At 43.8% G+C, this 27,955-nt stretch overlaps 2 protein-coding genes across 6 annotated transcripts in view; one reads left to right on the forward strand and one right to left on the reverse strand.

The window, feature by feature from the left end:
• The window catches only part of TLR5 (toll like receptor 5), a 158,271-nt gene that overhangs the window by 124,875 nt on the left and 5,441 nt on the right, over positions 1–27,955 (forward strand). The window lies entirely within an intron of this gene.
• DISP1 (dispatched RND transporter family member 1) overlaps positions 1–27,955 on the reverse strand; it is a 187,279-nt gene that overhangs the window by 36,177 nt on the left and 123,147 nt on the right. For all 4 annotated transcript variants that reach the window (XM_090048239.1, XM_090048222.1, XM_090048231.1 and 1 more), the window contains one exon: positions 25,486–26,019. In XM_090048239.1, the coding sequence (XP_089904365.1) occupies positions 25,486–25,988 (503 nt within the window). In that variant the 5' untranslated portion in view covers positions 25,989–26,019. The remainder of the gene's footprint in view (positions 1–25,485; positions 26,020–27,955) is intronic.

Consider the following 27,955-nt stretch of genomic DNA (forward strand, 5'->3'; position numbering starts at 1 on the left):
AAGCAGGGCAGTGAGTGGCTTGATCCTGGCATGCGAGGCCCAGGCAGATGTAGTGTGGACTTCAGGGCCCCAATTCTGGGGTGTGGGACCCTGGAGCCCTAATCCCAATATGTGGGGCCATGCAAGGGTAGCACAGGGTCCCAGGGTCCCAATCTTGTGAGGGACCCAGTGGGAGCAGTGCAGGACTCTGATCCTGGTATGTGGGGCCAGGTAGAGGGAGTATGGGGCCCTGGGGTCTAATCCTGGTGCACAGAGTCAGATCCAGCTTGAAGACTGGCCCTGCACCATTCACCTGACCTGTGGGACCAAAATACTGAGCGCAATTGATGTAGAACTTTTTCATGGCTGGTATGCCATTTTAAGGCACCTTAAACTGGATGCATGTGTATGTAGCATTCTTGTCATTTATTCTGTAATGAACACATTAATCACATTATAAATATTATGCGTAGAGGAGGCCTTAGCCAGTTTTTGAGCCATGACACCACTTTGCCTCCCTATGACTGCTTATGATCCTTCAAAAGATGTCAAAGCATTGCTACTTTATGAGTCATCCACAGAAGCCACAAATTAATACAGGAAATTAGCCTCAGTCTACTCTTGGCATAACTTATAGGTAGTGGGACAAGACACACATTTGGTACAGTCTGTTATGTGTTTGTACAGGATCTAGTATAATGGAAGCTTGGCTTACAAGTGAAGCGCATCGATACTGGTGCAATACAAATATCAAGACCAGCATAAAGAATTTTGAGCAATCAGAAGCTGTCCATTAATACCAGCCATGCTTCAGAAACTTACGCAGAATCAAAGAAGTTCAGCAGATAGAATTACTCCCAAAATAATTTTAGCTAACAAAGAAATATCAAGAGCTTTTTTGTTCCCAGAACACATAATTACAGTGGAAGAATTAGTTAAACTGTTCTTCAAAATGTGCAGAGTACATAAACGTCTACCTAGGATCCCATATTTCTCCCCTAATTAAAATATCTTAACTGCCTCCAAAATATTTACAGATTTGTCCTGTCACGTAGGAACCCAGAAGCCATATATTAATCCAGGGGTGGGCAAAATACGGCCCATAGGCAGGTGCCTGCCAACTGACTGAATCCGTTCTGTGGCTGCCCCCACAGGGCTCCACATGGGTCTGAGCCCTGCCTGCTCCCACCCAGGGCAGCCAATGCCACTCTCCCATTTGTGCCCTATGGCCCCAGCCCCAGCCCCAGCCCACACACAGCTTCCCAGCAGGGTTGCTCCCAATGCAGCTGCAGCCAGCCTGATGCTGTTCAGCTCCCCCCACTCCAGCTGCTCCTCCTCTTCTTCCTGCCCCTGCTTGCACCACTTCAGGTGGCAGGAAGCTGCAGCTGGGCGACTCCAACCCCAGCCCCCGGGGCTCCAACCCTCAGCCCCCTTCCAGCCACTCCACTGCCTGCAGATGGCTGTTCAATGCACTGGGCAGGCAGAGTAGGTGGAAGGTAGCTGGGAGCTGGAGCTGGAGCCTCATGTGCTGGGGCAGAAGTTGCCTGCCTGTAGCTGCCCCCCTGCCTGGAGCAGCTCAACAGGGGCAGGAGGAGGAGGTGGAGCTGCTGGAGGCGGGGGGAGCTGAACAGCTCTTGGGTGGCTGCAGCCACACCAGAAGCACCCCTGCCAGGAAGCTGTGGGTGCTGGCCGGGGCTGGGGCTGGGTCCGGGTCTGGGTCCAAGGCCAGGGTTGGGCAGGCATGGGCAGAAACACAGCATGGGCTGCCCCAGAGGGAGCAGGTGGAGCTGGGCCCCATGCAAAGCTCCATGGGGACAGCTGCAGACTGGTTAGGGGGGAAGCAGAATGCACCTGCACCACTCGGGCAAGCTTGTCTTCATGAGCCTCCTGCCCACCTCTCTTACCCCATTCCCTGCCAGCTCCTGGGACCTAGCACATGGGCAGCCCCCCACACACACCCTCCCACTTCCCCCTCCACCCATCCACACACTTCCCTTGCCCCCTCACATGCCCCCATCACACAATATACAAGAGTTAGACTTTATTTTGAGATGTTATGTGATGGCCTCTATATAAACTATTAAAAAAAAAGTCAATCAGGACAACATTATCTTTAAATAAACTTAAAATGTTATAGTAGGTGTTTGATTTTTAGTATATGAGTTGTTTTTATTTATAATTTATTAAAATGATATCTTCTGAAAGACTGTGTGCATGGCCCTTGACAGCTCACCAAAACTCATTAAGTGGCCCGCCAGCCAAAATAATTGCCCACCCCTGCATTAATCCCTCATAGGCTGCATGTAACTCATGGGCTACTAACTGGGACAGTTCTGCCCTAGGAAGTCTGCATTAACTTACTTGGCAATATAAAACCAGATCACTTTTCACATCTCTTGGTCATGAGTTTTCAGTTGATAGCATCATATATTGGCTCAGCAGGAAAATGTGTTTCTGACAAGCAAACGTGTAAAAACTTGAATGTGAAGATATATAAGAATGTGAGGGCATATAGCTCCTGTATGTACTCAATTTGGATTTATTTTCATACTTTTACTATAAGAGGCCATAACTAATTGAATATTATTTAAATCATATGGATGATTTCTAAAATCTAAATTCTCATAAAAATCCGTAGGTTTTCTTTAGTGTTCTCCCATATGCACAGAACACTTCCCGGGTTTATTTGTAAGGTGCCTACCTCCAGAACCTCCTCCACAAGACTCAGTTTTGCCATGTTGAAAAGTGATTTCTTTCTAATGTCCCTCAATTAACTCCCCAGACATCCACTAAACTTGATCAAGTTCTATATTGTCTCTTCTCTTGACAGACAGCTGATTTTACTGAATCCCTACTCTGTCTGAAGAGGAGAGAGGCCATAGCTTTTTATTTAAAAAATAGGGCACATTATGGATGCAACTAAGAAAAAAACCAACTATTTTATTTTCCACTCTACTTTTCTTACAAGTTGCCTCTTGTACCATACTAGGCAAAATGCTTTATCATGCTTAAATTGTACCTCAGTCTCTCTTAGGAGGTTGCTTTTGTTTATCTGAGACAACTGTCATATACGCAAAATATAAAATTGTGAACAATCATGTTTAAAATGGATTACCTTTGTTAATATTTTGTTTTTGATGTTCTCATTTTATAAATTTAGTTAAAAAATACATTTAGTTCAACATAACTTCTTATGCATACGACTTAAGCAGGTCTCATATATTCTTCTCAAATTCAGGGCGCTGAAGGCAAATATAGTGTTTCGCAAATTAACCAAAAGTTTTGAACTATTCAAAGGAAGACAATAAAAAAATCTTTGTATAGTATTGCCATGAGTCACTATTTGAAAACAAGCCAACAGCTAATTTGGACTACACTAATATTATTTCAAGATCCTTTACAAGTTAAAAGCCATTTGTCTGTCGTCTTTTTGTTGTTGTTGTTGTAATTACAGTGAAATTAACAGATCTGTTCTGGGACTTAAATGATGACTAGAGTACTTTTCAGCAGTTTTTCTGAAACAAATTTACTTCCTTAAAAAACATTTTATTTGTAAGTTGTTTTTATTACACTTCCCAGTTTAATGTAGCAATGGTAGGTCATGGTCATATCTTGCATTTCTCTGTCAGATAGGAAATTAACATGAACTAACAAATTGCAATATACATACGTGTAGAAATGCCTCAAATGAATACCTGAGGAAAAAAGGGCCATGTTTGATATATATTTGAATATACACAAGGCAACAGTTTAGTGTATTATAAGCTAACTTCACTCAAATAAAGCATCTGCTGACTTTGTATTAAAGCTCAGAAGACTTAAGAAGTATACCTATTGGCATAAGAGCTCACTTCCTGTACAGACACAATAATGGCTTGTGAACCTACGCTGCCAGAGGGCCCACTTCTGTTTGCTACAGAGCCTTGCAGGACGGCAAAACTTTCTTTGACTTTTGAAGGTAAAAAGCAATCTCTCCTACAGATCGCATAGACATATTTTAGGGCTATGAAATGTTGCTATTTACATTTCTACATTTTTTTTATTTCTGTAACGTGAGTAGAAATACTGCAGGGCTTTACAGTATAAAATTTTATCCCCAGTTCAGGCAAGCACTTGTTCAACTTCAAGCATATGCTGCTGAACTGCTGTTCTGACATCTGCCAGTTCTTAAGAGTCACTCTTATACTACATCAACTTTTTAAAAGGAAAACAACAATATAAACAAAATGTATATTCAACAGCAGTACTAAAAAGTAAAAGGTACTTAAAACTTTATTTTTTTAACAGAGACATCTTTCTAGACATTGCTGTTATAGCCTACTAAACTCTACCTTCCACCCCTGGTTGGTGAGATTGGCTGCAAAGGTATCCCCCTAGTTGCTGACTAGTCACTGGGGGGGTGCAAGTTGCAAGTACGTGTTGAATTAGGGCCACCCATCTCTCGCACCTCAGTATCTGCATTAACCCAACAAGTGGAGTTCAGTCTGAGCCCAGGTGCTCACCAAGTAGTGCTCAGCATAGCCAGGTTTTAAGCAAACTCCACTTGTTAGGTCATTAATTAAATGGGGCGAGTGCAGCCAGCGCCTAGAACTAACCAGCAGCACGTGCTGGGTGGTCAGCGGCGGTGCTATGTGAAGCACCAGCTAGCCTCACACTGGTGTTATATGCCCTCTCACCCCGACCAGGAGCATAAAGCCATTATCGAGAACATCCATGTCATGTGTCCTCCTCCCTTCCCCATCCCACCACCCTGAATGCTGAAGTTGGAGTTGACTGCATCAATCTATAAGGAACAATGGGCTGGCTACCTCATGTTCGGTACTTCCCCCCCATCCCATACTGATTGCTGGGGTGATAATTGGTGGTAGTGGGGGGAGTGTCTTTTTGTTCCTATAAGCACTATAATCGGTATATGAATACCTGGTAGGATCACAGGGTTCTAGAAAAAGGATACCTGAATCTTTTTAGTGTTGGTTTTAGAAGTGATTATCCTGACCCATGACCAACCCTGCTGGGCAAAAACACCAAATACTGCACTCATCAATTGCATTAGGGTGGGTGAGGGGACTGGCCAAGTTGGGTGTGTAATCCTCTAACCATTCAACACCTCCTTGTAGTTTAATGTGTGGTACTGTCACGAACAAGTATAAATTTAAATGCAAGGAGCAGGACTGTTATGATGCTAATGATCCTATCCTGCTCGAAACTGCAATAAAAAACAAAAGATTTTGGAAGTCCTGGAGGTGACCTGGGAGATAGTGGAGTCACTGGATCATGCAGAGCTACTGCAACAGAACACTATGCAGGCTATGATGTGCCTTCTCCAAAGGTGATGACACACTATAGCAGCTTCTCACACCTTGCTATATTAGGTAATGGCCCTTGACCTGCAGTGGGAGAGGAAGCCATGGATGTTGAGACTTCTAGGATTCTGCGGAGGAACCTTCAGAGCAATGATCAATCACAAGGTCTGTGCCCATGATTGCAGCTCAGACTGGTGAAAGCGCATCATACTCTCAACATGGAATAATCAGCAATAGCTGGAGACCTTCTGCATGCACAGGGAGATACTTTTCACATAGTCGTGTTTCCAAAACCTCACACTGAGTGCCAGGACACTGTTATGTGGTGCCCCATCTCATCAGAAAAGAGGGTGGCCATGGCCATCATGAAACTGGCCACCCCTATCAGCCTGCGCTTCATCAGGAACCAGTTCAGCATGGCTCCCTGCTCATCCAGCCTTGTGGTACACGAGGTATGCTGGCTGCTGCAGGATGTCATGGCAAATAAATTCATCTGCCTCCCTAACCCCATGGAAGTTACTGAAGGCTTCACGGCCATGGGATTCCTGAATTGCATCAGTGCATTGGACAGCACACTGTGCTGTATATGTGTATAATTTTATTATAAAAAATTATATAAAAATATAGAGTATGACAGGAATAAAACTTTCAATGACAGGACAGGTCTGTCTTCTGTAGCAGAGATTTCACTGAGCTGCAACCCTTACTGTAAGAAAATATAGAGGACATCAGCAGTAGTACATAGCAGTAGTATGACACCACCTACAGGAACTGTTAAGACTCATCTCACTGATGGAAGAGCATGCCACACCTTGTCAATTGATGGAAATCGAACATATGTTGATTCACTTTAGGGACCACAACCCCTGGTCACATGTACAAGTGCCCTAACAGTTTTCCCCCTGCGGCAGTGCTCAAGCATTCACTCAGCTTCAATCCGTGCTGCGGTCGTTCCTCTATTTGTTCTCATGTTCCAGATTTGGAGTGGATGCAGTAGCTGCTAACAAAATGAAAAATGAAGAGTGGGTGCCATTAACTCACTCCCAGGTACAGTTCTTGAACCCAGCACCGGGATTCAGTGAGACCCTGTGGGAGTGCTAAACCTGTCATTATATGATACCTTGACAAAAACAAACAAACAAAAACATTAATAATTATTTAAGAGAGTAAAGAGATGCCCTAGGTGATGTTAGTTTTTCACCATATAATGCCTAAATTTTACATACTCCTTTAAGAAATTGTGCACATCAACAGTTAAATGAAAAAAATGTTTCTGGCATAAATAATAATATTTAGTTACAAATAACCTGATAAGACATGCGTGCTCTTAAAAACGGTTTCAAAATATATGGCTAATTTGAACATACATGAATATTCTTTTATGTAACTCTATTATTTTTCTCTTCAATTATATATAAGCAATGCTACTACTATTTTCAGAACTAATTTCATTTCTATAAAGTATTGTAAAATATCAGCAAATGACTACTAAAACTACCAGTAAAACTAAGCTTTCAGCATGTAACAATCCACATGCTTTTAGTACATTAATTCAGTTATACTAATGGATTATTTTTTTGTTTTGTGTTAATGTTCAGTATTAATAGAGATTATTTATTCAGCAGAGGTCCTGGAGAGAAATCTCACAATACTGTTATTGTTTTAACAAATGTAATGCCAAATTACTCAGGAAGCTCAGACTATCCTCCCTTGCACATTTTGGTATTCTTTAAGTCCTCCTTTACTGTCCAAGCATTCATGATTAGCTGAGAACTGTATGCATCAAAGTCTAAATTTCCTTGTTGCTACATGCATGAGACATGATGGAATATAGTGAAAGGGGAGGATGGACAGAGACTGTCACAAGCGGCTGAAGCTGGACAATTCGGTTAATTTGCAAGATGCCTTTGGGAGTCCATCTTCTTATTCCTTGTATTAAAAGCCTCAGAAAACAAGGACCGCACAGCTCCCACACTCATTTTTTCCCTGAGAATGCTGAAAAGCAGAGACAAAATCTTGTTGAGTCTAGTTTTTTCTTCTTCAGGATCTAGTGTTGTCTTGTTTTGAATTTGAACCTTGTTACTACTTGATATCAAGTGTTTGGTGAATGAAAACAATTATACATGGTCAAAAATCCCACCAATTTATTTAAGCTGCCATGTTTTTGCTTTTTCTGCCAGCATTTTATCACTTTCATACATTTTATGTACATTTCGCAAGTTTTAAAAGTTGTCTCAAGCACAAAGCCCATCTACAGCCTGGCTCTTTTTAAGGGCAAGCAGTTGATGCTATTTTTCCAGCCAATTTAGTATACAAGAAAGGACTTGTTGTGTTTTTTCCCATTCCTCTTATATTATCTGTTAATTATCTCCTGTGAAGACTTCAGTTCAAAGACCCAGCAGATCACTAGTTAAGTACCAGCTATTCTGTTTTTTACTGAAAGGTGAGGGATGCAGGGCATGGGAAATTCATTTTCAAACATACTTTGTCTCTGCCACTTACAAACTCCAGGTTCTAAAGGTCAAAAGACCATAAGACTCTAGTACTAGGCTGCACACAGACTTGGAGTAATAATCTTAGAAGTTCTTTCTGCCACTGCAAAGACACTTAGTACAAAGCAATCTGAGGTCTAGACAGATCTTAGTGCTTAATTAGTGTGATGAAAAAGCCTGAAAAAGCTGTTGGATTGCTTAGATGTTCTTAAAATTTTATCAACTTTGCTATATACATATCTTTAATGTTCTCAATTACTGAATTATAAATTGATTTTTTATTTGTACTATTGGTCTCAACATGTTAGCTCATTGCCTTTAGCTTTGTGCAAGTATTTAATGAAATCTACAGCATATTGCTTGCATACTGTCATCATGGGAGCTAAAAAAAACTATTAACGAAGCCAGAACAAACCTATTAAATTAACTTTGAGTATGACTAATTTATAAGTGCAAGGAAAGTTGAACAAAATACTACAAAATACAGGGTGACACCCTGACACACTACATGCAGAGAGAACCCAAATTTGGAGAACCTGGCTGGTGTTATGGAAGAAATACATCAACTTGCTTCCCCCACTTAACTCCCTTTACCTGACCACAGGGCAATCTCCATATTTGATGGAAAAATGGATTCTATGGGAGGAGAAGGGAATTAGATTTCCTTAGCAATGTCCTTCCAGTCCCCCAGGCAAACCACTGAGAAAAAAAAAAAAATTCCTCATCAAGGAAGAGAGTAAACCTTTCCTCCTCTGAAAATCAGAAGGTGGACAAAAGACAGTCTCTTTGCTTCAATGTTATTGACCACCATGCAGAAGCGATTGACCCATCATGTGTTATTTCCGTGCAACTGTAGGTGATAGAAGCAAAATAACAAATAGCAGCAGCTACCACTATTAGCTGTTCAAATGTTGATAAAATAGATCAGAACCAGACCTCATGAATCTTATCTGAATAAATGATCATTTTTGGAAACTTGCAGTATTGTAGTCTACTAATAAGGACAAGCAAGATAAGTCTTCATATAGCTTTACTGCAGTGCACATATACATAAGGCACAGAAAAAAGTTATTTATGAATACAGATATAAAAATGAAAACTTATTAAGGTTTGAAATATATTTTTGTATTGAAATATTTAGAAGTATGGAAAATATAATATTTTCAAATAAAAGCTATATAATTTAGTTGCTGTGCACAGCAACTAAATATTGCTGAAGTGAGAAATAACCTTTTAAATGTTAAATTCAGCGATATTTTCTTAATTAATTACGTATAAAGCAGCTCTGAAAGCCCTTAAAGAATGCACTAGATAACAATTACCCTTTTCCTGGAATTGAGGAGGGAGCTGTTTCATAACAAAGTCTTGTTATTAAGACTTGGTATTTGGCAAACCTTTCTATGCTTTTTGAAAAAGCTTTTAAAAAAACAGAACAAAACAAGAGCTTTTTCATTTCTTTCTGCTTCTCATCTGTCTGCCAAATAACAAGGGGCAAACTGTAGAGTGGATAGGAGGCAGCTAAATAATTTTATCACCACAATGTTTTATCCACTCAGTTTTATTTAAAAAAAACCCCAACAAACTGTTTTTGTTTTCAGGCATTCATTAAAAGTGTAGACTTTATTAAAGCATTTGGAAAAAAAGGTTTATACAGCGCGTAACACAGAACTCTGTGAGATATAGCAGACTCTAGAAACACAGAGCTGGGAAATAAATCACTCACTGTGTAACAGCTTTCAAAAATGGACTTTAACTGAATGTAACCTTTGTAAAGGAAGATGGACAATGATAAGTCTGATAACATTAACACTTTCTTAGCGTATTATGCCTCTTTGGTAAAGAAGTCTATTTTAATTTTATTTGCAATAGAAAATAGTCTAGCTGGCTGATGAGACAACAGGATCCCAAAACTCAAATTTTGTTCTTGGTTCCACCAGCTGACTTGAAACCTATTTCAAGATGGGAGCTGGGGCTGAGTGGTGCTGGAGACTGCTGGAGGCACCCCAGCTCCCAGACAGTGTGGGGCACCCTGCTGAGCCATGCTGCACTCATGTGATGCGACAGCTACCATAGGAATGCTAAGGAGGGGAGCCGATACCTGCTGCCCCCCACTGCAGTCACCTGCAGCGCCCAGAGGTCCCAATCACTGCTCCTGCAGCCAGTGAGTGCGGGGCTTTTTTTTTTTTTAAATTGTCAGGAGGCTGAGGTGGGCAGGGCAGCCATTGGGGGTGGGGCAGGGCAGGATGCAGGGGCCAAATGAGGAGGGGGGCTGCACAAGGGGATCTGCCAGGTGACCCCAGAGCCCCCACGGTTTCTGCTGCAGCTGATGAGTGTGGGGCTTTTTTTTTTTTTTTTTTTAAAGTGTCAGGAGACTGGGCTGGGCGGGGAATGGGGCTGGGCAGGGCAGCCATGGGGGCTTCTCCTGCAGCTCCCTTGGCTGTGCCTGTCTCTGCCCCAGAAGGGGAAGTCATGGGGGCTATGCCTTGTTGCTACTTCCCCAGCCAGCACGGCGGAGGGGAGGGGGAGAGGGGAGGCGTGATGAAGATGCAGCTCGCTCTGGGCGGCAATAGGGCATAGCCCCCACTCCCAGTGCTATCACGCCTGCATCCCACATCCCTCCACCCCCACTTCCTCCCCAAATAATGCGCCCCCAGTCTTCCCTGGCTGGGCAGCTTGTCTCACCCCCTGCCCCAATCCCACCCTCCCCCAACCCCAACTGGAAGCAGCTGTCAGCTGCCTGTTTAGTCTATGGCTGAATCTCTGAATTGGCCAAATCTTTTCCAAATCAATTTGGATGCTTCGAATCAATTTAGATCTTTTACTTGGTCTCCTGATTTGATTCGGATTTGGAGATTTGGTTCCCGAATCGGGCTAAATTTCCTCCAAATTGAATCAGCTACTGAAGCTTCGCACAGCCCTATTTGTTAGTTGTTTTAAAATTTTAGCTTTTAGTCATTTGTTGTTGTTTTCCTCAAAGCAAGTATTTGTGGTAGCTAAGAAAAGACTGAAAAATGCCAGCTCAGCAAGAGATATTTCTGTGGTGGGAAGCCACCTTTGTTTCTCCCCAAAATCTCTGTTCTGTGACAATTTGATTAGGATGGGCCCAGCAGAAGACACACACCTTACCCTATCTCTTTAGGTAACCTGAGATGAATACATTCCTGAGGGAGGAGGGAAACCTGCTCCCTCTGCCTATGTGACTGGTATCAGCTACCTGAGTGAGAGGCATCTACCTGGTGGGCTAGAGTCTGATATATTTCAAATTGGTTGGCTGACAGCCAACAGGTGCTGGCCTCCATTGGACCAGGTGAACAAGGTCACAGGGGCTTTATAAGTTAAGACTGCCCAGGAGGAGGGGGCAGCAGTCATGTGGGGGACTCAGATTTAGAGAGTAGCTTTACCATCTGAAACTGGCTCTCTCTCCAGTAACTCATGAGCTAGGAACAGCCTACCTCCAGAGGGAATCTCCAACAGCCTCTGGATGATGCTTGTGAGTAAGCTACTTGAGGTCTGATTAGATATATAGCTGGCAGTAACTCAGATGCGTGATCAAAAGGCTACCTCAGCCAGACTGTTTTGCTTTATGGGACTCCTATGATATTGCTTTATCTTGTACCCTATTTTCACCCTACCCCCTGTAATCAATAAAGTTCTCCTTTGTAACTGGTGTAGGAGACTCATTGAGGGGTGGGTCTAAATTATGCCTAAGAGGCCCCTTAGGTCTGTGAACTAAGAGGGACTTTCCTTTTTGGCCCCTGACTTGGGGAAGTGCCTCAAGTGCCTGTACCGGGTTGAGTACCCATAGGACTATTAGGCCTGTGTTTCCCCGAGGACACAGGGCCAAGACAGTTCCTTCTCGGGGTGGTGGCAGCTTATTCCATGGCGGCTCGAGAGCGGGTCTGCCATGGCTTAGGCGCCCCTGGAGAAACACGTGGAGTCTGGAAGGTGGTTGGGTGCAGTGAGGTGGGAGGCTCAACGCAGGAGCGCCCCCTACTGGCCCACCACACGTGGTGGCAATGATGGGATACGAATACCCTGCTGTATTAGAGGCATAATTTGGGAAGAGGAATAGAGTCACTGAAATCCCTTGAGCAAACAATTTCTAATTTGGCATTGGGTTGACTGGATAGTGTAGACAGCCAGGATGGTGGACAAGTATGTCCAAATGACCATGCCCAAACTAAAAGAACTGGCGAAAGGGAGAGCCCTTCAAGTGAAGAAAGGGCCAAAGAAGGAAGAGCTGATTAAACTCCTGTGCAACAATGATTCAGCCACAAAGCCCCCTTCACACATGCCAACTCCTGAGTCCTCCCCAGAATCACATTCCCGCACTCCAAGTCCACAGCCCTCTGAGGGATCACACCCTATGGAGGAGCACTGGAGGTTCCAGATGCGGCTAGAAGCTGATGAGCGGTAGCGGGAGAGCAAGCTCAAGCATGAGCTAGAGTTGAAAAAGCTGAAGGCACAGCAGGAGTAGAATAGGATGGAGCTGGAGGTGAAAAAGATGAAGCTGCAAGTGCAAAGGATGGAGATGGAGGCCTAGCATGAAGAGGCCAAGCACCAAGAGTGAGAGAGGGAACACCAGCGCCAAGAGGCAGAGGCCAAGTGCAGGCACAAACTAGAGGTATTCCATCTGCAGCCCAACGGGGGAGATACGGGCCCACCGCAAGCATCCGGGGGACACCCCAAAGCAAACACCCCAGCCTTCTCTCGCTGCCGAGTCAGAGATGATCCTGATGTATTCCTCAGCATCTTTGAAAGGCCAGCCCAACGGTGGAAGGTGCCCAAGGAAGAGTTCATGATGCCCACGGCTGCTCTGGTACAAGGTGACATGGCTGTCCTCAGATGCAGCCGATGACTATGATGCCTTTAAAAAGGCCATGTCTTCAAGGTTCAAGTTAGGACTGGATTATTTCCAGAAAAAATTCTGGAATATCTGCCCACAACCTGAGAAGACTGGCTGATTTTGTGGTCCTGGTGTGGGATGCACTCCTTAAATGGGCAGATGGAGCCAAGGCTGACAATAGAGAGAAGGTGCTCCATCTCATGGCACTGGACCAATTTTATTATTGTTATCCGAGGGAGATTAAAACCCTAGTCAGGGACAGGGCCCCCAAAACCATTCAACAGAATGCCAAAATTGCAAGTCAGCTGTTGCTAAATCGTGAGGGGCCAGACAAGAAGCCTCCCTACTTTGGGAAGAAACAGAAAGGGTTCCAAAGAGGGGAGAAGGGATGGCCAGGTCCAAAAGGGGCTGTCCCAGACCAAGCATAAGGAGGCCCCTGATTCAACCAAACCACCCAATTCGGAAAAGAGGGGGTGCTATAAAACTGCGGGGAGCCAGGTCATATCAAGCCCAACTGGCCAAAGCTAAGCAACAAACCCAAACCCGTCAGACATGCAACAGCTGTAAACAGTGAGGGGGAAGACCCGAGCCCCTCTGAGGGGCGTGCCTGTGGCTACAGGATTACAAACCCAGAGGAGGTGATGGCCTCTCACTGGACCAAGATAACGGTAAATGGGAGAACCCTTATTGGGGAACTGGACACGGGGTCCAGTGTGACATTAATCAATGCCAACCTTGTTTCACTTGCAGATATAATCCCAGGGAGGACCCCTACCATTCAAGGGGTGGGATCCCCACCATTTGAGGTACAGGTAACACGTCCATTCATCGAGTGGAGAGGCTGCGTGATGTGCACAGAACTGGGTGTGTTGGACGGGGCTCCAGTCCCCATCCTGGTGGGATGGGATATTACTGATCTAGAACTCCTGCACCGAGAGGTGGACCAGGTGCTAGAGCTAGAGCCCTACCGCATAAATGCGGTGACTCGTCAACAAAGCAGAAAGGCTAGAGGGGGAGGGTTAGAAACTCCCCAAGAGACGGCTACACCACTGGCTGCAGTGGGAGAGACCCCTGAGGAGGGTGATTGCACACCAGTCCCTGAGGGAACTAGCGACCCAGAGGGTGGGTTAAGTGACAGCCCCAGGGAGGCGTCTAGTTTGTCAGTGGCAGAGGGAGCGAGACTCTCAGGGAGGAGTCCAAGGAAGACCTTGAGGGTGAAGGTGCGCTCCCTACAGGAGCACCCGAACTCCCTGCTGATTGCTTAGCCGGGCAAGGGGTGTTCAACCAGGAGGTTCTAGAGGACCCCTGTAATCAATAAAGTTCTCCTTTGTGACCGGTGTAGGAGACTCATTGAGGGGTGGGTACAAATTATGCCTAAGAGACCCCTTAGGTCTGAGGACTAAGGAAGACTTTCCTTTTTGGCCCTCGACTTGGGGAAGTACCCCAAGTGCCTGTACCGGGTTGAGTACCCATAGGACTATTAGGCCTGTGTTTCCCCACCTCACTGTGCCCGACCACCTTCCAGGCTACGAGTGCCTCCCTAGGGGTGCCTCACATCTGGCTGACCCCCTTCCTGGAGCACACTTGCTAGCCTGGGGGTAATGTAAGCTGCCACCACCCTGAGAAGGGACTCTCTCAGCCCTGTGTCTGAGGGTGGTAGGCTATGGTCTTGAGGTGTTTCACCCCACAGCACTCCCACAGGCACTTCATCACCTCCGCCAGGAAGTTTCCACCCCAGTCAGTCAGGATCTCGGAGGGAAAACCCAGCTGAAAGAAGATCTTGGTTAGGGCATCAGCAACCACAGGTGCCTCAGTGGATGTCATGGCAACTGCCTCCAGGTACCAAGTTGCGAAATCCACTAGAGTCAGGATATATTTCTTCCCTCTACGGGTCTTATGCCTCAGAGGGCCCACAATGTCTATCCCCACTCTTTGGAAGGGCTGATCAATGATAGAGCCTTTCTTTTGTCCCCACTTCTGCCCGTCCACTGACGTCTCGCAAGATCGGCAGCAGTCTGTCACATTCTGGGCAATTCTGGGCCAATAAAAATTCGCCTGCAGCTGCCAGTGTGTCCATTCCCTGCCCATGTGACCAGCACACAGTAAATCGTGGGCCATGGAAAGCAATTGTTGTCTGTATTTACGAGGTACTATGATCTGGCGATGGGATGCCCAAGTCTCGGCATGGTTCTTTGGTAGCCATAATTGATGGTGTCAGCTGCCTGTTTAGCCTATGGCCGAACTGGCCAAATCTTTTCCAAATCAATTTGGATGCTTCGAATCAATTTAGATCTTTTACTTGGTCTCCTGATTTGATTCGGATTTGGAGATTTGGTTCCCGAATCGGGCCAAATTTCCTCTAAATTGAATCAGCTACTGAAGCTTCGCACAGCCCTATTTATTAGTTGTTTTAAAATTTTAGCTTTTAGTCATTTGTTGCAATGAGAACCTCAAGTTTTCCTCAAAGCAGGTATTCCTGGTAGCTAAGAAAAGACTGAAAAATGCCAGCTCAGCAAGAGACGCTTCCTCCAAATCCACCTAATGATTTAATTGCAAGGATGGGGCTGGGGGGATCATTTTGACTGTTAAAGTTGACAAGACAATGTGTGACCTTGCAAAAATACCACCCAACCTGTGTCCATACTTTTATCATTCATTATTAGTAAAACCATTCTTAATGCAGAAACTTTATATAAAATGATTTACTTGTTTATCTGCTGCAGCCAAGAGCATCAGCACCTACTCCTCAAAATGTAAGTGATGGTAGGAAATATAGAGCTGATTTTCTCTGAAATAAGAACACTCCTACCCCATTTATGGGACAAGAGCTGTGTGTTCTATGTTGAGTAAAAAGAGTTCTCTTGCCTGCAGTACTGTGACCTTTTCTATGCCTTGATGACCTCATTTTCTGTCTAGTTCAGTGCATACCTGAATAGGTTATCTTATGTCCCCTATCTGTATAATGTAAGAGAGATTCTGTGAGTGTCACTATCAAGACTAGCAAGGTTATAGATTAGGTGTCCTTACTTTTACACAATATTGTCCTAATAAAACACACACACACACACGTCTTAAAGAAGCAATGTAAACTGGCTCCAGAGGCAACCTCACATAGGCTTTTCACTGTTCAGATCATATTTTAACAAAGGTGGTCTCTGCATGTACCTTTTTCCCCCTTCCATTTAAATCACACGTTCCTGGGGGGAGGATAACCAACGTGGGAAAGTATCAAGAACTCATTTTATTTACTAAAATGATTAATCTTCTTAAATGCAATGTTTAGTTTCAGTAGAAAAAATAACTGTATTCTTACGTTTTTCAGTTTTCATCTGCTTCTCTCTTTCTCTGTATATGCTGCTGGGCAGGGTAAGTTTACTTCTTCCCTGGTAGCTCCCATTTCATTAACGCTTCCACTTGGTAAAGGTGGGCTCTGCTGCTTCTCCAGCTTTTGGAGAACAGAAGACTCAAACACATTATTCTCCATCATTTCCCATTCATATTTCCAGCTACAACTTTGTTGTGACAAGCTCCCTTCCAGCTCTAAGCTTCTGTGAATATGTGAAGACTCATGCTGCAAACAGATGGTCACATCCTGGGGTAAAAAAAATATCCTGGGACAAAGTGCAAGCAGACAGACATCTATGTCTCTTGTCCTGGGATAAATCCTAAAGAAGTTTCCTGCATAAGAGGCAGTAACAGTTTATCGCAGGATATTGCAAGTATATCAGTATACTTATCTCATGGATTCCATCACTGAATCAATGGCAGAAAAGCAGCACTGCGTTCAGTCACTCACTAAACCCTGGTTAGAAGAGTTCTGTACATACAGGCCAATTCCAAGATATTTTGGGGAGACAAACACAGGCACAAGTTATGCAGGGACAAATGCCAAATCTGTTCCTAACCCTGATGGCTACATAAGTAGTTGACAACAGAGCTAGAAACATTTGATTTGCCAATGTTCCAAGCACTACTGTCTGTAAATTGTGTGTAAATACAGCCTCAGGAAGCTAGAAGGAGGGTTATTGTGATGTGGCTCCTTTGAAAAGGAGGGTGTAGTAAGGACCTTTAAAAATGACTTGAAAAATAAAACTCAGCCCTTTCCTGAAAAATAAAGTTTAGAAAATATCTGTTGGGAAAAAAAATTAAAGGCCTGAGTAATTTAATTCTATAGCATAGATAAGCAGCTGAAATTTTACAAATACTAAACTGCTTATTAAGTAAAATGCTTTTCCTTATGGTGAAAGGGTTAAGAATAGATTTGAATTAGCTATATTCTGCATTAATGTTGGGCTTAAAATACAGTAATTACCACTTCTGGTCCAAGGTCTTCTAATCTCAGGGGGTCTGTGTTTTTAAAAGGACACAATCAGAAGAATTTGGTCCAATATTTCATTTGCTTTACCTACTTATAAACTAGTCAGGGGGGACCAGCAGGCGTTGGGGGAGTCCCTGTTCCCCCGAGCACTGCCAGGAGTGACCAGGAATAACGGTCACAAGCTGGCAGAGGGTAGGTTTAGGTTAGATATCAGGAGGCGCTACTTCACGGTCAGGGCGGCTAGGGTCTGGAACCAACTTCCAAGAGAAGTGGTACTGGCTCCTACCCTGGGGGTTTTTAAGAGGACGTTAGATGAACATCTTGCTGGGGTCATTTGACCCCAGTATTCTTTCCTGCAATGGCAGGGCATCGGACTAGATGATCTGCTCAGGTCCCTTCCGACCCTAGAAACTATGAAACTATACTTGTTCACAGATGTAATTGTTTTATAGTAAGCACAATAGCTCAGTTAACATTGTGTTGCCACCATTCTAACACAAACCATCACTAGCCTAATCTGTAATGTACAAATAACTAATTGTCCCCATGTAAATACAAGCGTAAGTAGTATACAAGTTTGCTGGTTTAAGTTTTAAGTTGTAAAAGAGTGAAATTCTATTTTGAAAACTACTAAAATGTACTGATTTAACTGCCTTTAATGCACTGAAACATGAGTTTGTTTTGGAAATATCTATTTCATCATGAATGTAGTAAAAAAACTATTTTTTCAAAGTTAAACTTGCTATAAAACCCACAATCCAGCTAGTTTTGAAAGGATAGTCCAAGTGTAACATTACTTCAGTTTCTCTTTAGGCCCACATTCTTTTAATACTAGGTCATTGACAAATGTTCACCCTTAGGCTTGAAAAACCTGACACAACCTGCCATGCTCAAATAATTCGTTGCTACCCCATACTTTTAAGTTTTAGTGATAAGATTGTGTTGGTTTTTTTCTATACAATACCTCTTTTCTCCAACAAGCAATTAGAATAATATTTGAATATATATTTACACTGTCAATGAACAGCAACAGTTTGATTTTGCATTAAACAACGTGTGTCATAGAACAGCTTCATTTAAAACTAATTTTCTTAAAGCGTGCACCTATTGTAAAACTGGATGACTTCCAAGTTAGTCTATGAAGAAACATATTTGGAAAAGAAAGTCTTGTTCAGATTTTGACCTAAAAAAATGGTACTAAATCAACAGGTCCAGTACTTTGGTTAATTCAGTTATCAGACTTCCTTAGTGACAAAAGTATAACAACTTCTACAATTGTTTTTTTTACTCTTTTTAGCTTTGCAAAGCCAGCAATAAACTAGAATGCTTCTTCCTGCACGGACTTTCAAATGTAAGGTTGCATGCTAATCTATCTTCATTTCACTTTCTATCAGGTAATTTTGAGGAGTAGTAAAATGCATCTAGCTTTGTTACTAACAATATAGTAGAGAGGCAGTAGGCCTGTACAAAGCGGCTAGTATTCTCTTTGGATTCAGATTCATCCAATTCAGGGAACTGTGACTCAGTTTGGTAATTTGAATCACTGTTCCGAATCAATGCGGGCAAATCAGCCAGGCCCATCCCCCCAGCCCAGCAATCACTGCCCTGCCCACCCCAGCTCCTGGATCTTTTTTTCTTTTTTTTCAAAGCCCCGATTTAGTGCGTGCTGCCAGGCAGGGGGGTGATCCCCACTGCCTCATGTTCTGAATGAGCTTCCCCAGCTCCCTACCCCATGGCTGAATCGAATCACCACCCAAAGCTTTGCACAGCCCTAAGAGGTAGTTAACTAGCGAGTCTAAAATTAAGCAGAAGGCCTAATTTGCACACAGAGAGGCGTTAGTAAACTACAGGTAAGTCTTCTAGATGCAGTAGAGTACAATCGCAACTCATGTGTATTTAACTTACGCAAATTCAGCTTTATGCGCTCAGCTGTGGGGCTGGCTGCCAGGTGCTGGCCAGGGCATGGCGCGTAGTACGGCACCGCACGGTATTGCCTGCACGTGCCGGCACGGCTGGGGGGCTCACGTTCAGCTGGCTGCCCTGGCGGGATGAAGCGGCGAAGGACAAGAGGGGCGAGAAGTGCGTGCTGTTGCACTGCACGCATGGGCTGTGCATCGCCACACCCGCCTTGTCTGGGCCTGGCAGCGGCAGCCTGGCACCGAAGCCCAGTGATTTCAGCTATACGCAATTTCACCTATACATGCTGACTTTGGAACGTAACCCCCGCATAAGTTGCGAATGTACTGTAGTTCATTCATAGTATCTGCCAATACAATTGATGATACGCAATTGTACACAGCTGCCATAAACTTACCTGCCACCCCAATATGCCATAATGCAAACAAGTAGTCAACAACTGGATGAATAGCAACTGGCTCAACCCAAATAAAACTAAAATGATAGCAGGGGAAACATTTTAAATAAGCACACTCACTTCCCATCTAGACAGTGGTGATGTGTTGGGGGTGCACAGGGGTGCATGTACACCCCCTGAGAGCACTGGTGCATCCCCTGAATGGCCGTGCTTCCCACTTAGGTGTTAAGCAGGGGCAGGCAGGTGGGAACACCAGTACCCTGCCTGTGAGCACCAGCCGGGGAGCAACAGCGCTGAATGTAGTGCCACAGCTGTTTCCTGATCAGTGAGTTTTGCCGTGGGGGGACCCCCTGGTTGGTGAGATTGGCCGTGGGGGACCCCTATGACTAAGGTTGCACCAGTCGCCCATGCATCTAGACCCCAGTTCTCAAAATTGCACAAGGCCTAAGAATGCTAGTCACCTCACCACTGAAGCTAAGTTACCAATGAAAAAGGATCAAACAGCCTGGCTGAAAACAAACTCCTCAGAGAGGTCAGGTTAATTCAAAGACTGACTACCAGTAAGGAACATTACTCTTCCATAAATGGAAGGAAGCTTCAGTGGGGTTGGGATGGTTCACAGATTCACAGAAGTTCAGGGCTGGAAGGGACCTCGCAAGATCATTGGGTCCAGTCCCCCTGTTCTGGGCAGGAAAGACTGCTAGGGTCAAATAACCCCAGGAAGGTGTGCACCAAGTAGAAATTACATACAGTGATGCACAGAAAATCATAATGTAGACAGTTATTGTAATACATGCCTCAAACTTGTAACTGTAGTGTCAAATTCTCTCCCTGCTTTCAGATCTGCAGTCCAACTTTCTCCTTAGGATTACACAGGTGCAGTAATTTACTCCAAAATTTACCCTGACAAAGTTTACTGCTGGAGGTAATGTGCAAGAAGGATAAACAGATGCAACTCAAAGAGCCCAAACACACCTTTTGGGCAAAACAAAATATTTTGGTTAAAGTACCAAATAAAGTTCCAAATTTTCCAGAACTATCCCACATCTGAAGGCCTTTCTTAGTGTCTGCAAGAACTGCCTGAAGCAGGATTTTGGTCCACAATGTGAAAATGGGGTCTGCTGCAAGGCTGTGGCACAATGCTGCCTGCACCCATATTATTTCCAGGTCAGAAAGGCAGCCATGGACAGAGCTAGTCCCACTCACAGCCATGGCTATACCACTGAGAGGCACTGCTAGTTTACCTGGCCAAGCGCCACATGAGAATAGGCCACCTTTCCAGCTAGAAACAACATGGCCACATATACCTGGTGCTGCACCTGTGCTAATTAGCTCTGAGAAGACTAATTAGCTTGCCCGTAGCACCAACTTAAAGGCTAAGTACAGACAGTCAAAAAGCCTGAGGCTGAATTGATTCAGTCTTTGCAGATTAGTCTAAGGCATGTGGATTGAACTAATAAGCAAGTGAACAGACATTCACTTTTGATTCTGGAAATGCAGCCACATGCCTGCCGTGGCTCAACCAGAAGCTGGGAGCACGCTAGTGCATTCCTCCCAGCTGAGCTGGAGCATACAGTTAGGGCCAAAGCTAGCCCACCCATCCTGCAAGTGGGAGTGTGCGGGGAAGGTGCAAAGCATTTTGGGATGCTAGGGGACAGTGAAAACTTGAATGTGGAGTTAATCTGGGACAGAAGTTCAGTAAACTAATTTAACTTAAATCAGGTTAACATCCAGCCAGATCTATTTGAAACTGGTTTTAGCCTTTGTGAAAGTGGTTTTTGTGCACTGAACTTCTGTTGTGCTACAGATTTGAACCAGTTTCTGATCACTTATACTGGTTTATGTGTAATTTCTGTCCTTAGCCAAAATGGCTATACAAGCTATAGAGAGGTATTTAGCTGTGTTAATCTGAAGTCAGGTAGAAAGTGGGGTAGCTTTGCACTTTATAGATGCTCTAAATCAAACTACTACTATAAACTACTTCTGGTTTCAGAGGTTTGTAGTGAATCTATAGATTTTGCTCCTCAGAGGTTGGCCACATTAGTATTTCCAATCGGAGCAAACCTGACAGGGAAATCAGTGTATGATAACACATACTAGTTTTCACTTTGCTACTTCTAGACAAGTCTGTTTTCAAATAAGAACTCAAGTTATAGAGAGAATCTTTCCTTTTGCATGGCTACAGAAGGGCACAGATGACAAAATGCTGACCTGCTACTCTGAAGGAATACTATACGATTTCGGGGCCCTACATTAAAAATCTGAAAAAACGTGCTGAAGGTTGAATGCTTTAATACGCTCTTCATTTTGTGAATGTCAATGTAGAAAAAATGACTCCCAACTTTTGTCACAAGCTGATTTCTAGAGTGAAAAGAATATCTAACTTTCCTGCATGTGAAGACATGCTTCCAAAGAAATGCCAACAATTAGTTTATTACATTTATTAATGGCAGAATTGCCAATAATTCCTATACAACTTTAAATAATTATTCATATTAAAATTCCTCACATCAGAGGTCTATTTTTGGCTGAAATTTTAAAAATATTTCAAACAGTTCAGTTATTTCTGAGAATATTTCACCAACATTCAATTCTTCCAGCTCTTTAATTGAGAAATTCTAGTGTATACGTGCTTTGGTGGAAGGAATTTAAATGTGCTAAGTGGGATCAGAGATTTGCTTTTTATTGTTCCTGTGAAAATGCATCCAGTGGCTCAGTTGTAATCCTTTAAAAAACAGTTACTTTTGTTCATACTCAGTAGAGGCTTGTTAGAATTTAGCAGCTAGATTTTTAGAAGACTACCTGGATTGAGGACAATCTTTCACAGAGCTGAAAAGGAATTTCCTTCTAATTGCTCTTCCCAGCTACTACAGGCCACTAGCTCAAGGCATCAGAAGGCACTAATTATACTTGCGAAGTGTTTGTGGGGCCATTCTCTGCTAATGGCAGGTCCATGTAAATGGCAATTGAGACACTGTCATTTAACAGAGAAGCTCAAGCTTTGTTGAAACATCTTGTCAAGTGTGGTGGCTTTTTTTCGCCGGGGGGGGGGGGGGGGGGGGGGAGGAGGTAAAAGGGGTGGTGTTTGCCAACATGAAAATTTTGGAAACTTTAGTTCTGGTCAATATAAGAAAACAAAAAATAAATTTTGCAGTAAAACTTTCATTTTAGCAAGATTTTCAATTTCTGAAATTAGTTTTTTTTTAAAATGGTTGTAAAAGCAAAAATACATTTGTTTTTTTCCCCCATTAATTTTGTAATAAACTTCCAAAAGAAAAAGGACAGTTTTCAAACTATCCTGTATAAAACTGTAATTTTTGTCAACTATCTTTACCAGTTACTCTGTTAGCTCCACTGGTAGATAACTATGCAATCTAATCTGGTCGATTTCCCATATGAAAGCAAATATGATTCCTCACTGTTGACCCTCATGTATACTCCAAAAACCAAGAAAAGTTTGAAGAACCAGTCTCGCCAAAATAAAATAATCACAAACACAAGAAAATGTTAATTTTTAATACCAAATTCAATAATAAAATACAGAAAAGATATGAATGACTGAACAGGACAAAGGACTCAACAGGACATAAACAAATTATTTAAATGGATCTAAAAAAAATAACAATCCTGTTAATATTTGAGAGAATTTAAAATAAATTTATCTAAAAAGCCTCTAAAAGGTAGCCACCCAGGGCATGTCCAGATAAGTGGGGAACATGTGGCATGCAGAGCTGCACATTGTGTGCGCCGCCCATGCAGGCATTTCTTGCGCTGCTAATTTGCAGCAGGAGTAGGGGAAGAGGGTTGACACCAGGAGATGCTCGTGTCAAAAACCTGCACCCAAATAATGTGGAGCAGAGTCTGGCTTGCCAGAGCCACACTCCAGCTGCTGGCTCACCATGGCTGCCAGATCACCATGGCTGCAACCCCAGGAAGGCCCCAGGTAAGGCTGCTGGGCCATGCCAGGTGCTGGCCCCAGCCTTGCCTCTTCCACCTGGGGTAATGTGCTGCATGCCAGAGTGTGTGTGCATGGGTGTTCCCCGGGGACAAGCAACAGTGGTACATATTGTGCCTCTACCATTTTTCCCTGGGGTAATGCACATTTTCACTTGTGTGGATGCGCCCTCTCAGACTGTGTACACATTCAGGGAGGCTCTAGGGCTGGGGACAGGGGCTGGACTTTACCAACCCTGGGGCTGCTCTGGGAACTGCACAGAAATTCAGGACAGTTAGATCAGTCTAAAAATGGCCAACTCTATCTAAGTTGAATGTACCTCAGAGGTAGATTTAATTTAGATCAGTTCAGTCATTTTTAAACCAATCTAACTGTGCTGAACTTCTGTATAGTTTGCATTTAGATCCACCTAACTAGCATACGGTCCATACCTGGGAAAATTAAATTAGATTAGGTGGCCATTTTTAACCCGATCTAATCTCCCCCTAACCACCTTGAATGTCTTCATGCAGCCTTAGGGAGAAGGACTTTTCCCCTAGGTTTCAAATTAAGTTTTAAAAGAGCACTTATTTTAGTTCATTGAAGATGGGCTATTCAACAAGAACTGTAGGTCAAGGCTAAAGAGAAAAGATTCTGAGATTAACCCTGATTTTTATACTCTGCCTGGCTAAAATATGAAAAAACTTACCAAATAAAGTAAAAAAAAATATAAAAGCATTCTGAATATGTACTATTCCAAATAATATTCATATTATATTTTTATTCCATATCTAAGCTTATCTGGTCTAATATTAGCCTTGTTTAGCATCAAAACATTAAATATAATCTATGTGACCTTGAGACCTTTAACCTAGTTTTTTTCAATCCATGTTTCTTGAATTTTCTGAAATGGTTCACACCCAGTAATATCCTGTGGCCTGATATTCTCTTTTGCCTCTTCTTCTCTAGCCTGAACTTTGGTCAAGCAAATGTAAGGAAACTCTTACCATACTGACATCAAGCAGCTAAGAGTCTAATATAGACTACACAAATTTTTTTCCAGTTCTGAAATCACTTTAAATTATGTTAACATATTTTTTCTAAGGTTCACAGTCAAATGCCATTCAGTTAAGAAATGCCAAAATTAAAAAGTTGATTGTACAACCCTGTTTTTTTCTGCTTTATGCACTGGCATAATATGAACTGTAATGACAGGATCACGCAGTTTCCCCCTCCCCTCCCCTCCACTCCTGCCTTACTCAGTGTAGAGACTTTCAACTCATGGAATGAATCAAGACTGTGTGGTGAAAGGGGCCATTGTCTGCAAGACTCTTTGCCTCATTTGTTGTAGAAATTGGAAGGTGTGCACTGAACATGACAAGGGACTGCAAGAAGAGAAGAGATGTTTTCATTGTTAAGACAACTGAATGCCAGGCAGAACAACTGTCTGCTTTCACATCTCTACAAACATCTAATATGATGCTGGGAAAAATCACTTAAACCAATACTATTTTTGTACAGTTTTTCCTCATGTTTAAGGTGCCCATAATAAGACACCTGAAATCCAGTTTACAAAACTGGTGAGCACTTACCATCACAACTGGCATCAGGTGGAGCCGGACTTTACGCATACGGACTGCTGAAGATGCTGCTGTAATTTTAATATATTTAATACCCAAATTCTAAATAAAGTTTAGCAAAGTTTGAGTCCACGACATGGAGAGGCTTAGTGTCTGACTGATAATTTAATGGGATTCACTTTTGGGTACAAGGCGTCAGACAGAGGCACATCAGTGAAAGATTCTAGTCCAACTGCTGATCTCTCCAGTGATTACACAACTGAGCTAAAACTATAATAGTCATTCTACAGAAGCTCAGAAGATAGCTGGCAATGAGAAGCAACTTTAATCCCTAAACATTTTTTGACAGCTGTAAGTATATAACTGCAAGAATTGCATAGACTTCCAGAAGCTCCAAAAATGCCAAGAATGAACAAACCAGCATTTCTGTGGGAAGAAGGAAGATTTTTTGCTATGCTACATAAATATTTTTACATGAATTAGTTCCCTTTGGACCGTAAACTTTGGAAATCTAAATAAGAATGAAATGAATCATTAAGATTATATCATCCCCACAGACAGAAGTGGGGTAATACCTCAGATTTATTATGGGCTATGTAGCAGCACACAGAAAATACCAGACTCTCTCTCCTTTTTAATCTTCTCCTATTTTTGTGGAGAAATTATAAATAACTATGGAACTAGCTACATATTGATTACTGAAAATGTAGTTCACTCACCTTATTCTGGCTATATGTTGCTGTACAGGCTGATGCTGAAAATGGTCAGGCCACTGATGGTGAAGGCAGAATGATGGGGAAGGCTGAAGACAGCAGGCAGTCTGATACATGGGTGTATGTTTTTGGCAAACAGATGCTGAATACTCAGCATGTGGCTGCAGGCAGCAAGAAGTCATTGCAGATGGTCCTGTGCTGCCAGCCAGTGAATGACATTCTTGCCTATTATGGCTACTTAAAGGGTGATGGTATGGGCAAGGGTGGCAACACTGTGTCAACATCTCTTGAGTTCTTTGGTTGTCTAAAGGCAGAAAGGATGGTTTGATTGTACCATTCAGTTGCAGGCACCCATTTGGACTCACTTTTGATCTCGGTTTTTCCTTGGATGGGAGGTGTTGGGCTGCAATGTCTCCATCACTGGCCGCAACGATACCAGGACTGGTAGCATTAGACAGAACGCTACCATTGCTTAGAACCACAAAATCATTGGTCTTGCTCATGGCCATGCTCCAGCTTCTTGATGGATCTGCAATGTTTCTAGAGAAAATTAAACAAACCAAAAGTTGGCAGGAGGCATTTTTCAGCGTTATAATTTCAAACAATTTACACTGAAAACAGTTCAGCTAAGTACAAACAGTCAAAAAGCCCAAGGCTGAATCAATTCAATCTTCTCAGGTTAGTCTAAGACAGTGGTCGCCAACCTTTTTAAGTAGGAGATCATCTTTGGCTTTTAAAAGCAACCCAAGATATATTGCGTGCCACCTACACCACCCCTCTCCCCCACCTCCCCATCAGGAAGTCTGTAGGGCAGGAAAGGGGGGGCAGATCAAGGCAGAGAGAGAAAAAAGTCTCCTCTTCTTTCGGACAAATAGATGCCAAAAATTCTTCCCCTCCCCCAGCCACTTCCCCCCCTGGATCTGCTTGGTGGGGGAGGGCAGGCTCGGGCTGGAAGGCAGCATTGCACTGTTCATGGCAGGGAGCTGGGCTGCACAGCATTCAGGCTGGGTGATGGTGGCAGCACTGGGAGAGGGGGCATGAGGACTACAGCAATTTTTCAGGTGTCTACAACACCCCACCCCCACATAGCCCCGCTCCCAGCACCACCAATGCCCGGCCTGAGTGCAGCCCAGCTCAGCCCAGTCCCAGCCTGCAGCAGCAGCAGCCAACTGGGCCAGTGTGCAGATCTGGGGGCAAATGCCCCCCATGCCCTCAGGCTGTGCTCCCCACCGCTGTCCTCACACTCCTTGGACAAGCTGCTCATGGCTGTGTCCCATGCCCCAGATGTACAGGGCCTGCCCCCGCTCCAGCTCCACTCCCTCCCTCACAGCTGCTGCAGCCACCCAAATTGCCCAGCATTTGCAGGGGGGCACATGCCACCCATCTGTGTGTGGTGGAGGCAGCTGCCACTGTGGGCTGGGCTTTGTGCCCCACACCCTGCTGCAGCTGGCCCAGGAACTTCCCCACGCCATGTGTGCCCTGCTGCTGGGCTGAACCTCATCCCTCACCCACCCAGAGGCTGAATGATTTCATAGATTTCATAGACATTAGGGCTGGAAGGGACCTCGGGAGATCATCGAGTCCAGCCCCCTGCCCAAAGGGCAGGAAGTCAGCTGGGGTCATAGGATCCTAGCAAGATAAGCATCCAATTTACTCTTGAAGGTGTTCAATGTAGGTGCTTGAACCACCTCCGCTGGCACACTGTTCCAGACCTTGGGGGCTCGGACAGTAAAGAAATTCTTCCTTATGTCCAGCCTGAAACGGTCTTGCAGGAGTTTGTGACCGTTCGACCTCGTCGAATGAATGTGGCATCAGGCCACTCCCAGGCAGGCTGCAGCAGGGCTTGAGCTGCAAAGCCCAGCCTGCAATGACAACTGCCTCTGCTGCATGCAGAGGGGGGGCATGTACTCCCCAGGGCCTCCACCAGTGTGCACACAGGGGTGGGAGCCACCCAGGCAAGCCACCCAGGCTCGATCCTCCCACCAACCACCTGGCCACAGCCCCACTCATATTACCCCTGTTCCTGCCTCTGCGGCACTCTGTCCCTCATCGCAGGGGCCTTGATCTGGCCCCCTCCCCTTCAGCCCCCCATGGACTGACCTGCTAGGCTGGGGGTGGGGCACACATGTGCATCCACGTATGTGCTCAGCCACCCCCCAGCCTCAGATCAACTCCAAGAGGCTCTGAGATTGACCGCTACCCTACCCTAAGACCTACCCTAAATCTGCAACTCAAATTATGTAGGAGGCATTTTGAATATTTAAGTACCCTAGCAGTCTCTTTGCTATTAAAGCATATTAAATGCTCCTATTAAATAAAAGTATTAATATGCATTATTTTATAACCTATATACTTTATATTTATAATAAGCGTGTTAAATAATTAAATTTCTATTAAAACTATTATTAAAACATATTTGGTTTTTGCTATTTTGTTTTCCCTAAGCATTACATTACTATTCCATATTTCTTTCTTC

The sequence above is a fragment of the Crocodylus siamensis genome, chromosome 1 (assembly GCF_052110815.1).
Source record: "Crocodylus siamensis isolate JL-2025a chromosome 1, ASM5211081v1, whole genome shotgun sequence".
NCBI lineage: Eukaryota > Metazoa > Chordata > Crocodylia > Crocodylidae > Crocodylus > Crocodylus siamensis.